Source organism: Adiantum capillus-veneris, chromosome 22, assembly GCF_014529385.1.
Source record: "Adiantum capillus-veneris isolate H3 chromosome 22, ASM1452938v2, whole genome shotgun sequence".
NCBI classification, from domain to species: domain Eukaryota; kingdom Viridiplantae; phylum Streptophyta; class Polypodiopsida; order Polypodiales; family Pteridaceae; genus Adiantum; species Adiantum capillus-veneris.
In genome coordinates, this window is record NC_140952.1 from 80,473,566 (window position 1) to 80,491,573 (window position 18,008).

Here is an 18,008-nt window from a genome sequence, read left to right on the forward strand (position 1 = left end):
CCAAATGTGGTGCCGTAAATTTAGCAAAGCTTCGTGTCTGCAATATCGGCTCTTGCAACGCTTTAAACTAAATGTATGCCACGTGTGGTGCCCAAAGCCCATCAAATATTGGCCAAGGGCCACAAACTAGGGCCACCCACATTTTATGGCCGTCCAATGGCCAAATTAAAGTGCCCGCCCACTTGAGAATTAAAGTGGCCCCTAAACTTAGGGGGTGTGTGAAGCCAAGGAAAAAACAAAGGCGATGGCGTTCAACAGCGAGGACGGGAGCTGCGTAGGAAAAAAATGGCACGCAGTGGCCTGCACGGGCCTCGGATGGAGATGAGCATGAAGCGGAGTTTTCTCTCCGTGCTCTGGTGCCCCTTTTCGGTAGTCCTCACGTGCGGAACAGGGCACCTTGACAGTCAGGTTGCCACGTCACCAGAGTTAGTTCTTGTGCCACGTCAGTGACGCCCGGCGCCACTGCTTAGAGGAAGGGCACACTATTATTAGGGGGAGAGCGGCCTCTTTTTGCATGTGTGTTAGGAAGAAAACGAGCAAGAGGGTAAGCAAGAGGCGAACTCTCTCTCCCCATCTCCAATCCAACCAAAGCAAGGGCGAGCTCTCTCTCTCGATCTCCAATCAAGCTAGGCAAGGAGGTAAGGGCCAAGAAGGGCGAGCCCTCTCTCTTGATCTTGCAAAAGAAGGTGCTTTCGGCTCGTCATCGGCAACCAAGCAAGGGCTAGTTCTCTCTCCCGTACTGAAGGGCGAGAGCTTGGCGAGAAGGAAAGCTCTCTCTCAATCTTCAATGAAGAAGGCGAGGAGGTAAGGAGAAAGCAGGGCAAGCTCTCTCTCGATCGCCGGCTCAAGGAAGGAGAGGGAAAACAAGGCTCGTAAGTAGTCTTCGAGAAAGAACGCCAAGCTTCGGCATAGCAAACAGAACAAGTTTTGAGAGCTCGGAGCAAGGCAACCGTGAAGGGAAATTGGAAAGTCTAGCGCTGAAGAAAAGGCAAGATAGTGTTAGAAGACAAAGCAATCAAATGGAACCGGCACATTAGGATTTTTTTGTCGGCAGGCAACTTAATTTAATTGTTTCTTTTTTTAATGAATCGCGGAGTTGTTAACGGCCCGGAGTATTCTGTAAGGGGAGTTTAAGCTCTTAAATCGTCATAATTGTGCATCAATTTCGTAAGTGTTACCGGTTTCCAAGCAAGTTTTGTGTGCCGATAGCATTACCAAGTGATTAATAGCTACTGTATTGTGCGGTGTGGAAAATTTTTGCTCTCAATTTTTCCACAGCGAGCAGCCCGGCACTGACCTGGCTCAAGTTTCGAACACATATCCCCCGACACCAGTGGCTGAGAAAGAAGCTTCCACATCGTCCATGCACGATTTGGACGAGGTCTTTGACCTGGACACCATGCTGCTGAAGTACAAGAACTTTGAAGGTGGGAAAACTGTTGAGGGTGGTGACCGAGACATTTTGAAGGAGACAACTCCGTCCGTAAGCAACCAAGGTAATGTCCGTTTTGTATATCTCTCTCCTCCCATGTCTAAATCATGGTCACCGTGTTCATTGTGGTCACAATATGCTGCCCAGGTATTGATGCCTGTAAAGAGGACAGTGTAGCTGAGGCAGAGGATCCTGAAATGGAATCAACCCTACAATTTGTAGCGGTGGAGATGCGGAAGAAGAGAAAAAAGCAGATGGACACGAGCTTTCCCAGGACCCCAAAAAGAGTAGTGGCATACTCCCCCCAAAAACCAGAGCATGCAAGAAGCTTTAGATTCTTGAAGCTTTGTATCTTTTTTAGATTGTAGCTTTGTATCTTTTTTCCCAGCAATATAAATTTAAGTATTCTCTCTTAGTTTCTCTCAATTAGTGCTCTGTAGTTAAAATTTGTATGGTTGGCTCAAAACGCCCACCGCCCACTGATAAGGTTGAGCAAATTGATCGCCCGCTTCCTTGCTACGAACCAATGTCTCACTTCCTAGTCCATAGAGATTTGGTAGTAATTGTAGACTTCAACAATTTGCTTGCTTGTATGCATGATAAGCGCAAAGGATTGGAACCCCTAGATTTAAACACACTGTACTTTGACAAAGTAAAGGGGGATGATACCGTCACCTACTATGTACGAAATGATGCAGAATTATTCTTGCTTGGACTCAGTCAGATAGCAAATAATTTTTGTGGTCGTCGTGTCCCTGCCACAATCTTGAGAAGGGTATGGACAAGTGCCTATCTCACGTCAAGCGTTGTCTGAGTGGGTGGCTGGCACAAAAGTGCTGCCATACTAGCAGTTGGGAATATGGAAACCTCTCAAAGAAAATGTTTTCCAAAAAAATAGAAACCTTTTGGCACCTCTTTCCTAAGTTCAATAAGTCTAACACTTTACTGCTGGATGATTCCCTTTATAAGATGTACTTCAATGATCCTAGTAACTTTGTCATTCTGCCTGGGTTAGAAAAGCAAAATGAGAGGTAGTGGAAAAATTTCCTCAAAGAAGATGTTGCCTCATTTATAATACAGTGGGACTGAGACTCCTAACAGAGCCAAGACTGTTAGGGAATGTCCATTTGATGCCAAAATGGATGAACTTGCACAATTGAATTGGAATCTGGCACATGGAAAAGTATGGACACAACAGACAATTCTTGCACCAAAAATGCCAGGTTGAGCAACCAATTTAAGCAGCCACATCGACAAGAATGGCTAGAGTAGTCTACTAACTAACTAACATTACTGCTTGAGAAAACTCCCTGTAATGAAAATTGTTCTTGTATCTAGACCTGAATATACTATGAAGAATCTTGTAAGTCAATTGTTACTGCTGTTGTCAATTGGATTGGGTGTTAAGTGTTGGTCAAGTGGTCAAGTGGTTCAAAGTGGGTGGTGGTCAAGTGGTCAATAGTGCTTGTCAAGTAGTATAAAGTGATTCAAAGTGCTGGTCAGGTGGTCTTAAGTGGTCCAAAGAGCTAATCAAGTGGTTCATAGTGCTTGTCAAGTAGTATAAAGTGCCAGTCAGCTGGTCCAAAGTGGTCTAAAGAGCTGGTCAAGTGGTTGTTAAGTGGTGGTCAGTTAGTACAAAGTGATGTCCAAGTGGTTCACGGGTTTGGTCAAGTGGTCCAAAGTGCTGGTCAGGTGGTTCAAAGTGCTTGTCAAGTGGTATAAAGTGTTGGCCAAGTGGTTCAGGGGGGTGGTTAAGTGGTTCAAGGGGCTTATCAAGTGGTATAAAGTGCTGGTCAGGAGGTCCTAAGTGGTCCACAGAGCTTGTCAACTTTTTCAAGGGACTGGTAAATGGTGGTTAAGTGGAAGAAAGTGTTTTCCAAGTGGTTCAGGGGGCTGGTCAAGTGGTTCAAAGTGCTGGTTAGGTGGTTCAGAGTGCTTGTCAAGTGGTATAAAGTGTTGGCCAAGTGGTTTAGGGTGTGTTCAAGTGGTTCATAGTGCTTGTCAAGTAGTATAAATTTCTTAAAAGTGTTGGTCAGGTGGTCCTAAGTGGTCCAAAGAGCTAATCAAGTGGTACAGGGGACTGGTAAAGTGCTCAAAAGTTCTTTTAAGTGTTTTTAGGGGTTGGTAAGTGGTTTAGGGGGGGCTGGTAAAGTGCTGGTCAACTGGCCAAGTGCTCAGAAGTGCTTTCAAGTGTTTTAAAAGACTTCTTTTATCACTCTGTTGTGAAAAGTGCTAGCTTTTTAGCAGGGATGATTAGCTATAATTTTAGAGGGCAGTAGTCAGGTGATTCCCCCCCCCCCCCCCCCCCTCAACTTTGTTGTTATCCTTCCCGACTCTCTTCAATATAGTTCACTGCCTCCTTTTTATTTTATTTTTTTAAAAACAAAGTGCTAGCTACTGTTAAAAGTGCTGGCGAAAGTCAAATTTACAGAGATGAATTTTACAAGTTCTCCTCTGGGGGCATCGTGTTATAAATTTGATTGATCGAATATGTCATTTGACATATGATATAAATTATGCTCACCTTCCGTTGGGGACAGAAAACCTGATGCATCACACTAGATGGGAGTAGATTAGAGTAGTGGGCTTGTTGTCCAAAAGGACATACATATCATCTCGGCCATTTACCTTGTCATAGAATAGGGCCTCAACCACATATGAATTTTTCTTAATGATGTTGTGCCATTGATTCTTTTCCTCTGTTTTGGCTAGGCGCTTTGTGCTGGTGCATTTCAGGACGTAGAAGTCTGCACCTGCCTCCTCTGAGTCACTGCAAAGTTCTGTCCAACCATCAAGGCATCGCTCAGGTCATCGTGGTGGCCAGCATACATGGGGGCATATTCATTCTCATCCTCGCTCGACGCTTCTCCATCGCTTTCATCCGTAACTGTGGGTTGTATTTGCAAGTATACCCGCACCCTTGCACATGATCTTTGTTGGCACATCTCCTCCATTGACCTTTGATGCACGCACCACAAAAGCAAGAGACTGTGCCTTAGTCCGTGCATATCCGTCTGACTATATCCATTGACACAGTGCCAAGATAGAGACCCTGTCATGCGCTTGAAATCCCACTCTATAATTCTATCGACATCACCGAGCTTGACCTCCCAGAAAGCACGATCAACTTTATTGCATGTCTGTGGGCATTGATTTCTGAGAGTTGCATTGAGGAATGCAAGTCTTCCTTCAAGTAAACAAGTTGGACATGGTATTCAAAACACCAGGTGTTGCGGTCCTTCAACTTGCGTACGAAGTATGGCTTCGGACCCTCAAAGCATCTAGGGACATCCTAATGTTAGGATTAGCCTCCTGGAACTACATGTACAAATCCCTCTGCCACACAAAATACATTTAAAAATACTATAAAGTACTAAAATCTAGTTGCAACACTTACATACTACTATCTCGAGGTGTATTTTCACAAAAGTAAGTATGACTTCACCTTTTGTCCACCAAAAAAGTAGGTATGTCATTTCTCCACCTTTTCAACCAAAGTGAGGTGGGGTTGGTTGAGCACGTGGCACTTTCAAGAAACCTGTCATGCACTTTGGTGCCCTTTGAAGCACTCTACAGAACTATAAAGCACTTTGGGGCACTCTGAAGCACTTCAGTGCACTTTAAGAGCACTCTAAGGCACTTGATAGAAGTCTAAAGCACTTTACCAGCACTTTGGTGCACTTTGAACTACATTGGCGCACTTTGGAAGCACTCTAAACTACTTACTGGCACTTTAAAAGCACTTTCAAGCACTTTGAGGCACTTCAAAGCACTTTGAGGAACTCTGTGGCACTTTCAAGCACTATGAAGCACTTTTAAAACCCTATGAAGCACTTTGGGGCACTTTAGTGCACTAAATAGAACTGTGTGGCACTTTGAAGTACGTTGAAGCACTCTAGAGCACTTTTTGACGCTTTCAAGCACTCTGAAGCACTCTAAAGTACTTTGAAGCGCTTTGAAGCACTATGCAACACTTTAAAGCACTTTTGGGCACTTGAAAGCAAGGCTGAAGTGCACTTTAAGGGATCTTTGAAAGCACTTCAGTGCTATTTAAGAGCATTTTGAGGCACTTTATGGCACTCTACAACACTCCAAAGAGCTTTAGAGTTTAGAAAGCACTCTAAAGTACTTTGTGGAACTTTCAAGCACCATGAAGCACTTTAGTGCACTTTGGAAGCGCTTTGAAGTACTATGAAGCACCTTTTGGTGCTTTCATGCACACAGAGATGCACTTTTCTGGCGCTTTCAAGCATTTGCAGGCTCTAAGTGATGCTTTTCAAATCTTTTGCAAGCACCCAAAATTACTAAGTAGCGCATTGTGACACACTTTCAAGATGTTCTGGATGATATACCTGAGGTAAATCAAGGAGATGCACCGGATGCACCACATGTGCCGTCCTGTTGATTCTCTTTCGAATGAAATCTTTCTTGTTTGGGGAGATGCAGGTTTCCATTGAAACACGATTTCAATTGTTAAGGTATCGGTCCTATGCTGTTGACGTTGACACGTGTCTAAGGGAAGTGACCCCTCCTCCATATCAGTTTGCACCTGGAAACTAGCTCCCACAAAATTTCTTCGATGAAGTCCTAATGCCTTTGCAGCATCATTATTGCTCATTACATTGTCAGCCCCATTGACTCCATTGAGGCATGCCATGACAGTAGCCCGTTTCAAAAATAGCTCATTGTTTGAACGAGGAGTCTTCACCTCAGACAATGTATGACAAATGTTAGAGAAAATCAGCCTCCCAACTGTCTCTGATGTGGGTTGCAACACTAAGAACGTTGGATGACTAAGAAGTTGCTATAGAATGCTCCATTGAAGACCCTCAAAAAGCCCGTTTGTTTGATTACGCCAATACTTAACAACTACCCTAAAGATTTTGTTTGCCTCCTACTCATCAATGTCACTATCCTCTTGCGCTCGTGCCAACCTTTTTTGCATGTTTCTTTGTTACCTCTTCTTTGCAACCGAGTAGTTTCGTAGACTCGGCAGAAGATCTCTTGGGGATATGCTATGTAGCAAATAATGGAGGAAGGTAACGGGGATTTTTACTGCCATTATGAGTATTATGTGATTCCATGTGGAACATGCAAGGATGCTATTGACACGACAATGGAGACAATCAAAACAGTGCCATAGTACTCATAGATAGATAGAGAGAGAGAGAGAGAGAGAGAGAGAGAGAGAGAGAGTTTTTTGAAGCTGAATATGGTTGGCAATGAGGAGCTGGTTGATATGGCTTTGTGTTGCGTCCACAAGCACCTGCAGCGGCTATGGAGGATTGAGAGAGAGAGAGAGAGAGAGAGAGAGAGAGAGAGAGAGAGAGAGAGAGAGAGAGAGAGAGAGTTTGTTGAAGCTGAATATGGATGGCAATGAGGAGCTGGTTGATATGGATTTGTGCTACGCCCATAAGCACCTGCAGGCTATGGAGGATTGAGAGAGAGAGAGAGAGAGAGAGAGAGAGAGAGAGAGAGAGAGAGAGAGAGAGAGAGAGAGAGAGAGAGAGAGAGAGAGAGAGAGAGAGAGAGAGAGAGAGAGAGAGAGAGAGAGAGAGTTTTTGTTGAAGCTGAATATGGCTGGCAATGAGGAGCTGGTTGATATCGCTTTGTGTTGCACCCACGAGCACCTTTAGCGGCTATGGAGGATTGAGAGAGAGAGAGAGAGAGAGAGAGAGAGAGAGAGAGAGAGAGAGAGAGAGAGAGAGAGAGAGAGAGAGAGAGAGAGAGAGAGAGAGAGAGAGAGAGAGAGAGAGAGAGAGAGAGAGAGAGAGAGAGAGAGAGAGAGAGAGAGAGAGAGAGCACTAAGCCCGCAAGCCTGCAAATGCTGCACGAGCTTGACAACGAAGGCTTATGGAGAGATATAGAGAGGGGGAGAGAGAGAGAGAATGGGCACAAGAGGTGGAGGGACCCATTGAGGCTGTGCTGGAGAGAGACAAGAGGAGTGGCGATGAGAGGGAATTTGAATGCGCAGGCAGTTTGCTACTTTAAGATATAGTATTAAGTGAAATGGAAATTCCATCCCGCCTAAATTCCAACCTCTCATACAGAAATATTTTAGCTTTCCTTTATATAAAATGAAAATGAATAACCCACCACCCATTTCATCTCCTCCCAGAGGAGTGTCCAAGACACTCCTTTTTGGTACCACCTAAACATGCTATCATCTACATAGGCTTTTTGTTGATCAACTACTCCAGTTCAAAATTAACCTTGATATCCAAAGCCTATGTCTATTCCTTAAACAAACCAAGTTACATTTTGACTTTGGCCACTTCTTTGTCATGATGTGCCACAGTTCCGTGCAACTCCTGTTTATGCTTCTCCTCCATAGATGCCATCTTCAACTTGAGACTGGTCATTAATTGAGTCTGTTCTTGCATTGATACACTAGATTCTACAATCTATTGCAGTTGAGTCTCTAAAAAGTTTTGTTGCTTGTTGATATATTCTTGCACAGCCGCTAGCATCTTCATAACCATTCTACTATATTTTGCAATAACATCTTGTCCTTATGTCCTTTCAAAATCCAATTTCTTGGCCACATGCAACACACTGCTATCTATCTTTTTTTCTTAAATAGAGTGAATACCTCACCCAATTTAGTTGGAGTCTGAGTTACATGTTCAGGCTTAGGAACTGTAATATCTAGATCTTTCAACAAAGAATCCACCAACACTGGAGTCCCTACATACTTAAGGGATTCTTCTTGTGTAAACTTGACAGTTTGACTTTTTTGTCACTTAGCAACTTGGTAAAACTAGGCCTGCCTTTTTCCTCTACATCACTTTTCCAAGCTGCCACCTTTTGAGCATAAGAAAACAAAGAAGCCATATAAGCACATAACCTAATATTAATTTGGGCTTTCCTCTTGTTTGACATGTAAACTGTAGCATATATTGTATCATACATCCAATTAACACAACTCATAGAACCATCTTGTTTAGCAAAACAGAGAGGAGAAAAATTATCCTTGGATATGTAGTCAAACTTCACTAGAAAACATAGCCTTTCTAGGTACCCTTTAAGTTGTTCCCACCTGGAATACCCCACACTCTTCAACATGTAATATTGCTTGCCACCTTCTCTAGAACCAAACTCTTTCTTAAGCAAGAACTCAAAACAATTAGGAATAACAGTCATAAGAGTCAGAGGTAGTTTAAAGGCTTCTGCAACCACTTCAGGGCTGAGAGAAATATGTTCAGAAAGCATTCATTTGGTCTTCCTTAATATCTCCATCTGAGACTTAACATAATAATTACTTTTCCATTCAGCCTATGTAAAGAGGCAAAAGCATACAGACCAACCTTCTACAACCATACTGCATTAACTTCTTCTTTCCAACAATCAATTTCAATAAGTTGAAATCCATATATGGATCCATCAAGGACTTTTGAAGCTTTGACTTGGTCTGCCGCGTATTTGAGTCACTACATCTTCATCACCCGAATCTTTCTCCTCATACTCTGGGTTGCTCACATCTACACTGAGGACAACCCATTTTCATTGAGGTTTGATTTTTTGTAGTATGTTCTCCTCTCTACACTAGGATGCATGGTGAGATGGGTTGCTTAGCTTCGGACCTATCATCTTCTTTTTGCAATGCGGCTAAGTACTTTAAGTGCTTTCGTGAGAACATGACAGTGTCATTGATTAGATGCCTCACACCTTCGACTTGCATAGGCGCCCTGCAAAATATTTGGAAATCTCTTAAACAACCCGCACTTCAATGATTATGTTTGTGGGTTTCCAACCCTCACATCAAAGCTAATTTTTTTAAAAAATTGCTAGCTTTGACGATTGAGTTTCCAAAACAGTCTAAAAGTTGGTCTCGGATTCAAAAAAATCATCGTGCAAAACCTCATGGATTTGTCTAACACCCTGTTTTGGACCATCTGGAACAATGTGCTGAGATGCTATTATGGAATTTGAACCTCCACATTGACAAGAAAACTCACGATAATACTTATCCTTAGACTCTTTTGCTTCAAGAAATCCTCCAATTGCCCAATCCCCGTTGAACAAGTACCCCCGTCAACCCTGGCCTCCCCTAAAACTTCTTTAATCTCAATCCATTTACAGGTTTCTCCAATCAAATTCCAAACACATCAGCTACAACAAAGGTACCTTGACCCAAATCTTGAAAAATCTGATAAGGACCTTTATACCTTAATGTGAGCTTAAATAGATGCGTACCCAATCTAGAATTGTATAACATTACCCAATCTCCAACCTGAAAAGATTCAAACTTAACATTCATTCTTTGCCCCCTCCTCTGGATTACCTGCGTGATATAAGAATTGATCAACTTGTCCTCCTCCAACTGCATCAAATATTTGCTCATGTGCTTAAGTGATGATTTAGGAGTCATCTTCTCAGCACTCACTCTAAGATGTGGTAGAAGAAATTCCATAGGAAGTAAAGCTTCAAGTCCCTACACTAGTTTGAATGGTGTCATACCTATTGTTACCTTGAATCCTGTTCTGAAAGACTATAATGTTGAGTCCAACTTCTCATCCCAATCCTTTTGATTCTCTTGAACAATCTTCTTCAAAATCCTAACCAAAGGGTACTCTCAGCTTATCCATTAGCTTGGGGATGATAAGCTACTGTGGGATTCTTATGCATAATTATATGAGTCTTTTTCAACTCAAAAATTACTTCATTCAAAAAATTAGCTCCCCTACCACTCACCAATTCAACAGGATAACCAAACCTAGTCATAACTTTATGATAGAGAAACCTAGCCACACTCTGAGCTTTATTGTCCTTAAGGGCTACATCTTCTGCACACAGTGGTACAATAGTCTATATCAACCAAAATATACTTGCATCCCCTGCTTGTAGTGGCTTCACAAGTCCTACAAAATCGAATCCCCACTTCTGAAAAGGCTCTAATGGCAAAATAGGATGATCAAACATTCTATCTTTGGACTGAGGCTATCCAAGTTTTTGAATTGTTAAATGGAAAATCTTTGGACTGATGGTTAGGATCAAGACAAGTGTAACACAAGTGATCTTGTCTGGCCTTCATACGTAATAGGCTCTCTATTCTTTGATGTGGATTTCTAGACCTTTGTTCCTCCTCGACCCAAGAGGCCTTTCGATTTCACGAACAAGAGCAAGTTTTGGGCCTTCCTCGATTGCTAGGAGATCTCTTCGCAGCACTTTTTCCATGAATCGCTTGGTGAGAAAGGGGCAGCCTTTCTTGCGACCCCCTCTTCTGGTGCAGACGTCCCCCTTTGCAGCAGTTCCTCATGGTCTGACGAGCTTTGACATTCGTCATCGTTGCGATTTATTTGCCTACAAATTTACACGGTTTCTTGGAGAGCCCTTACCAGATGATGCATGGATTCTCTTTTCCCTTATGCGGCAGGGACCAGGTTGAGTGGACTCTAGACTCACTATTGGAGTGGCTGCAGACACAAGCTCTAGAGTTTTCTCACCACATGGGAGACCTAGGGATTACAGAATTGGTTTAGACTCTGTGTGATACCTCTCGACTCAGCAAGATGTAGACACATTGTGGTACACTTCTTTGCTGACACACAGAGCCCGCCATGTTATGTACACATACATGATGACTCTTGGACAGAGGAGGTTGTTTTGCGCACGGCTCATTCTACTTGGGCTTGGACTAGAAACCTTTGCAGTCACACCTATCTCGGGGACGCTCGGATGTGGATTACTCCCCATCCAAGCCTGCCTCAAAGATAACACGGTTAGCTGTTGCTGCAGCATCAGTTCTCTCTCGCTCCCCATGGGGATCATCTGATGGAACGTGCAGGGATTAGGTGGACCCCAGTTTCAACGTCAGAGGGTCCGATTGTGTCAGGAGCTTCATTGATGCCTTGTGCGAGGAGAGGTTGACCTTCTTATGCTACAGAAGCATCATCTGTGTGAGAGCCGCATTAGATGTTGTGGATAGCTTTTGTGTGGATGATATGGGACTTTTTGGTTAGTTGCATTTGGACCTGGAGGCATCTAGGGAGGGGTATGTATGACTATTGAGGATTATTTGTAGGAGGCTATTGTGGGCAAAGGGATTCTTGTGCCAGGCAGGGCTCAATGGATCATTATCCAGGTTCAGGGTTGCCTCGTGGGCTTTCTGAACATCTATGCGCCCAATGTGGTGAATGCATGTGCAAAGTTTTGGTCTTAGATTGTTGAGTCTCTGCCGCAAGCAGAGCAATGGTGCATTGTGGGTGACTTCAACATGTTGGAGGACCCCTCTGATAGGATTGGAGGTAGCCATACTAATGTGCATGGAGTTGAGTTGGCAGCTTGGGAGGGGTTTGTATGACTCTGTGGGTTTCAGATGTGTGGCTACATTCAAGCTTTTTGTGAGGCCCCCAGACAGCCTGACCTTATCTCGTTCGGACCACAGAGTGGGAGGAGTGAATCTATCTCGGCTAGATTGCTTCTACACCAGTGACCACTTTTGGGACTTGGGTGGGACAATTTTTATTCTGGCTGGGACTTCCTTTCCGAACCATGCACCAATGATCCTCACAGTGAAATTCTTGCCAAGGCTTTGAGTTTGAGGATTCAACCACTTCTAGAGAGCTTATACATGGGACACAGATAGGTTTTGTCAAGGAGCATAGTATCGTTGACAACATCTTTACTTTTTGGGAGGCTTCTACCCTTGCATAGGCTCTGTGGTGAGGATCTGGTGATACTGCTTCTCGATTTTGAGAAGGCCTATGATAGAGTTGACTGGGACTTTTTGGAGGGCACTTGACGCAAGATGGGTTTTTCAGATGCTTGGATCAGAAGTGTGTCAACTCTATACAGACAGGCACAGAGTGAGGTACTTTTGTGAGGAGGTAGAGGTGATTGTTTCATGCTCTCACATTTGGTTAGACAGGGTTGCCCTCTTGACCCTTTCCTCTTTTTGTTCTATGCTGAGGCGATGAGCAAGTTTCTGGTTTCACAGCAGCAGGTTGTTTTACGTGGATTAGCGATCCCTATTCGAGGAGATAAGCTACCTGATGCTGAGTTTGAAATCGACTCAGCCTTGAACTTAGATGTCTAGGAGGCCAACCTTCACAGGTGTGAGAAGGCTCTTGAGACCTTTTGTTGTGCATCAGATGCACTAGTCAACTGGAGAAAGACAGTGGCTTTCTCAGTTGGTAGTGCTCCTACGCCCGATTGGATGCCAGGGGTGAGGGCTTCAGATGGATTCCCCCATGGACTACAATTCAATACTTGGGTTGTCAGGTTGGCTTGGACTTCTCTCCCAAGCAGCTAGGGATTTCAAAATGACGTGATCACACTATAATTTCAGGTTAATAACAATAGAAATGCAAAATATCAAATATTTTGTTAATTGACATTCATCTTTTTTGACCTCCAGGGAGACCTGGAGACCGGCTCGTAGCCCGCCGGGCTAATTAGTTGGCCCGCCGGGCCCGTTAGGCTAGTGAATCTTCCCAGCGGTCACGCAAGGTAAAGCTATTTGCCCGCCGGGCCCGCCGTGGCTATATAAAGGTGACGCCGGTGCTTGTCTTTTCACAAAAGAGGTACATTGAAAAGTCTTCACGAAACTATCTGGCAGCTTTCCACATTCTCAAAGCAGTGTAGCAGTAATTTTTTAAACCCTTCCTTATTTTATTGATGTTTTTTTGAGTTTTTTGCGTTAAAACTTAAAGGTTTAAAATTTATTTTATCAAATCATCGTACGTGGATGCACTGACACATGGTTGCAATTGCGGCTAGGTGTGTCATTGCAAAAGCGTACGATGATTATGTTTTATATTGCTCCCAGTCATTCATGCTTCGTTACATGGTTGCAATTGCGACTAGGTGTGTTGTTGCTAGAATGACAGGAGCATTTGTTTGAAAGAAGTAACCGTGCGTGAATGCACTGGCACATGGTTGCAATTGCAGCTAGGTGTGTCATTGCAATACCAATAAACATAGCTCAGTATGCTATCTATTCTTTCAAGTATTATTCAAACCAAACATTAGTGTTATAATCAATATCACACACAAGCGTAGTAGTGAAGCCTGAAGTGAATAAACCTCAATCTACTCAAACATGAGCAAGAAAATACAACGGTGAATCAAATATGTGATCAGTCCATCCCCAAAGTAGAGATATCGACCCAAAGATTTACCTTCCTACCTCCTTTCATGAATCAGTCCAGTCCAAAAAAGAACTAATGACCCATGATTGGAGCTCTAATCGAAATAGCAAGCAAATATAGCGGTGAATCAAACATGTGATCAGTCCATCCCAAAAGTAGAGATATCGACCCAAAGATTCACCTTCCTACCTCCTTTCATGAATTAGTCTAGTCCAAAAAAGAACTAATGACCCATGATTGGAGCTCTAATCGGAATAGCAAGCAAATACAACGGTGAATCAAACATGTGATGAGTCCATCCCAAAAGTAGAGATATCGACCCAAAGATTCACCTTTCTACCTCCTTTCATGAATTAGTCCAGTCCAAAAAAGAACTAATGACCCATGATTGGAGCTCTAATTGGAATAGCAAGCAAATACAATGGTGAATCAAACATGTGATCAGTCCATCCCAAAAGTAGAGATATCGACCCAAAGATTCACCTTTCTATCTCTTTTCAAGAACCAGTTCAGTCCAAAAAAGAACTAATGACCCATGATAGAAGTTCTAATCAATATAGCAATCAATTTAGCAAATATAATGATGAACCAAACATGAGATCAGTCCATCCCAAATGTAGAGATACCGACCCAAAGATTCACCTTTCTACTTCCTTTCAAGAACCAGTTTAGTCCAAAAAAGAACTAATGATCCATGATCAGAGTTACATTAAGTTTTTATTTTTTTAAAGACTATTCATTTTTTTACCTTTAGTTTTTCTTCTAAATTTTAAATGATGACCAAATTTAGAGGAAGAGGTGATGTGATGTGATGTCTATAAAAGGGTTCTATAGAGCCGCCAAATATGGAGGGGGTACACGACGGGCCTGGTGGGATTCTTGCTTGTCCCGCCGAGCCTGCCGGGATTGTTGGTTGTCCCGCCGGTTCTATGTTTTCTACCGGTTTTCGTAGGTCATGACATTAGATATGTTATTAACATGAAAAAATAGTGATAATAACAACAATAACTAACATTTAACAAAATGCGTCATCGCGTAATTAGAATCCTTGCAAGAAGCAGATTGCTCCCCTCCTCCTGTCCATCAAGAGGAAGTTTTTACATTGGAGCTCCACACGACTTTCTTTGGCAGGCAGAGTTGTAGTGGCCAACCAGGTGTTGTTGGCTACTATGTGGTACATTACCTCTTGTTGGATCTTTTTGAGTTCCTGCATCATCCTGGTAGAGAGGCTGATCAGGAACTTCCTTTGGTCAGGGTGGGATACTCAGATAGCTTGGGCCAAAGTGGCCTGGCAGGTCATCACTCTACCTTCTTCTCACGGGGGATTGGGGATCATAGATCCACCACAATAGAGCAGATCCCATATTGGGAAGTTTGTTGTTAGAGGATTGCTTCCGGGGGAGGAGCCCTGGAAGGAGTTTTTGCTTCAACGGATTAGAGTTAGAGTGCCTAAGACTGGAGGCCCTTGGAGACCTTCCACCAGATGGATTTTCACAGAGATGCACAGAGTTGGCCTGAGTCGAAGACTAGAGGACCATTTTGCTGTGAGCCTTCTTTGATCCTGGGAGTAGCTATGGAGAGGCTTGGAGCAGCACCAGCCTACTTGCATGGAGGAGCGCCTGAGACAGCCCCTTGTTTGGAACCTCATCATTAGCACTCAGAGAGGCCACTTGGTTGGTAGTAGGACTCATGTTTCCTGGGGTCCCATGGCAGAGGGTCCAACACGCACTTCAGGTGAATGGCTACATTTCTCAGATTTGTCAGAGGAGCTTCATAGCATCCAGCTACAGAGCATGAGAGGGGTGTAGAGCATGTGTCAAGACATTTCAGAGGCAGTACCAGCTGAGTGGCTCACACCTCTCGAGTTAGTAGCACCCAGATGGATGGGGGTCTTCACGCGACCGGAGGTTCTCATCTCAGTTAGGGCTTGCTCAGAGACTGTACCCTCCCTGTTTATTGAGCTATAAGGTGAGGGACGCTTACGCCGAGTTTGAGTAGAGGCCCCACAGGTGGCATAGTGCTGTTTTCAGACTGTGGGCTTGGGAGTGTTGTCCATTGGCACGAGTGTAGTGGGATCCTGGAGAGTGGTTCTGGAGGGACCCTTTCTCTTCAACCAACCATCTAGGTGTCCCTTTCTTTCAGTACACTGTTAGACTGGGACGTCACATCCTGGCAGCACGGAGAGAGGCTTGTCCTATTGCAACACCTCATTGGTAGGAGGAAGGTCTCACAACTAAGTTCTTGTCAGCTTTTTGGGAGAGGTTGTGGGACTCCAGACAGATGAGGCGAGTCACTTTGTTCCAGTGGATGGTTGCACATCGAGCCACAACAGTTGGGAGCTGGCTTGTACATAGTGGTCTCTCAGTAGCATGTGTAGCTTGCGACCATCTTGTGGAGAGTCAGCGCCACTGTCTTTGGGACTTTCCTTTGGCACAACAGGTTTGGATTCATGTTCTTTGACTGATGAAAAATCTTTCCACAGCTCGATAGTACACTTGAGGGGCGGTGGCTTGGTCTACTCTTACGGGCCCGGCACTTCAGTTTGAGCTATCCTCCATCGGCAGGATGATAGTGATGCAGGGTGGTCGACCTACACTCCAACGTGCTAAAGAGCTTACTCTACAGGAGTGGTGCAGTGAGAGAGAGGAGTGTTGGGAGATCATTTGTGGCCTTACACTCTGGTTCATCTGGCGGGCCCATTGCTTTCACATCTTTGAGGCTCGCCCTATACCACCAACAGAGATAGTTTGGGATCTTTGGCTAGAGTTGATCCATACTCTCGAGTCTTAGAGGACGGCTCGAGAGACTCCAAGGCAGCTTCGACCGCATGAGGGAGCATAGAGAGGCTTTTCTTCGACTCTGGCGCCCTGGGCCTTTCTTCACCATGGTCCAGGGTGTGCTCAGATGGCACCACCGTCCACCTGTGTGGCTTTTCCATCCTCCCATTTCTTGATTTAGCCTCATTGTACATATGCTGTTTTTTTTCATTGGGAGAGTCTTCCCTTCATGATTATTGTAGCCCTCTCTTGTACACGTGGTTGTAGCCCTATGGGTAGTTTCATTAACTAATAGAAGGATCTTTTTGTCGGAAAAAAATATGCATTGGAAATGGATTAGTGATCGAAGCTGCATTTAACTTCTTATAATCAATACATAAGTTATGATCTTGCCATTCTTCTTGGGTACCACAATGATACGTGATAACCATGTTACTTCATGGATTGGTTTGATAAAGCCAACAACCAAAAACTTGTTAATTTTCTCTTTGACCTGTTGTGCAAAATTTGGATTCATTCGATACCTTTGTTGCACAATCTGATGTGGATCATCCTTAAGATTGATATGATGTTGATGTAGATTATGATCAATACCTTTCACTTGAGAATAGTCCCATGCAAAAACATCTTTGTACTCCATCAATAGATGGAAAAACTCATTCAGGAATTGTTCTACCACATGAAAATTTATTTTCACCATCTTTGGATCCTCCTCAATTCCCAAATTGAGATCCTCAACTCATCTTGCCTAACCCTGTTAGATGCTCCAAATCTTTTGCTATAGATCTTCTTAGCCATATCTCTTGCTTCATTTTCTTCATGCTATAAAGCTTCCTTTGAGGTGGAAGCTTTATTTTGATCCACTAGCTGTAGTAACTTTGATCCCTGTATTTCCTGTCCAAGTACTAGACCAAAACTGAGATCAATTGGTTCATCCTCCTTATGCAAGATCCATGCTATATCAACTTCAACTATAGACACAATGGTTGGGTTAGCCTTTAAGAATGCTTCCTCCTCATCATCTTCAACCTTCTCTCTTAGGTTCATGGTTTGTGCATACAATGGACTATCTTTGCAAAAAATATTCTTCCTACCAAGCATAGGTATCGTGACTATTGGTTTTCCTTTGGTAAGAACAATTTGATTTTTTCCCCAATCCTATTTTGCCTTAGCCGTTCTCAATCAAGGTCTTCTCGACAACATTTCCTAAGAAGTGTCGCCACCTTTTATTTTAAGAACAAAAAAATTCACATGAAAATGCATTCTAGAGATCTAAATTGAGTGCTATCTCAGAATTCCTACTGGTTGGACCCTTCTTTGATCTTCCATCTTAACCTAAAAGGTACTGGATCTAGCTTCCCTAACTTATCTTTTAATAAACAGACTCAGGATGTGTGTTCACTTCAAATCCTCCATATTCAAGCAACACTTCTTCATATGACAGGAACTACAAAATCAACATCTACTGGATCAATATTATGCTCTATTGGTTCAATTGTTTGGTTGGTTTGAGTTTCATAATCTTACCTAGCAGACTATTTAAAAAATTTTCCTTGAAAGCTGGTATAATACACAATAATTGATCTAATGGCAATTTAATAGAGAATAAATCAGTACCTCAAACCAATCCTTGTCATCTCCTCTTGATTTTTAAAGTGCTGGTTCTGATTATCAAACTGCATATCTTAAGTTATGTCATCCAATATG

At 43.3% G+C, this 18,008-nt stretch overlaps 2 protein-coding genes across 2 annotated transcripts in view; both read left to right on the forward strand.

The window, feature by feature from the left end:
• LOC147429656 (uncharacterized) overlaps positions 1-18,008 on the forward strand; it is a 39,536-nt gene that overhangs the window by 12,700 nt on the left and 8,828 nt on the right. The gene's annotated exons all lie outside the window — the stretch shown is intronic.
• On the forward strand, positions 1,314-3,349 carry LOC147429657 (uncharacterized). Its single transcript, XM_086495923.1, has 2 exons — positions 1,314-1,496; positions 1,580-3,349. Exons 1-2 carry the CDS (start codon positions 1,364-1,366, stop codon positions 1,798-1,800), a joined length of 354 nt encoding a protein of 117 aa, XP_086352049.1. The 5' UTR covers positions 1,314-1,363; the 3' UTR covers positions 1,801-3,349.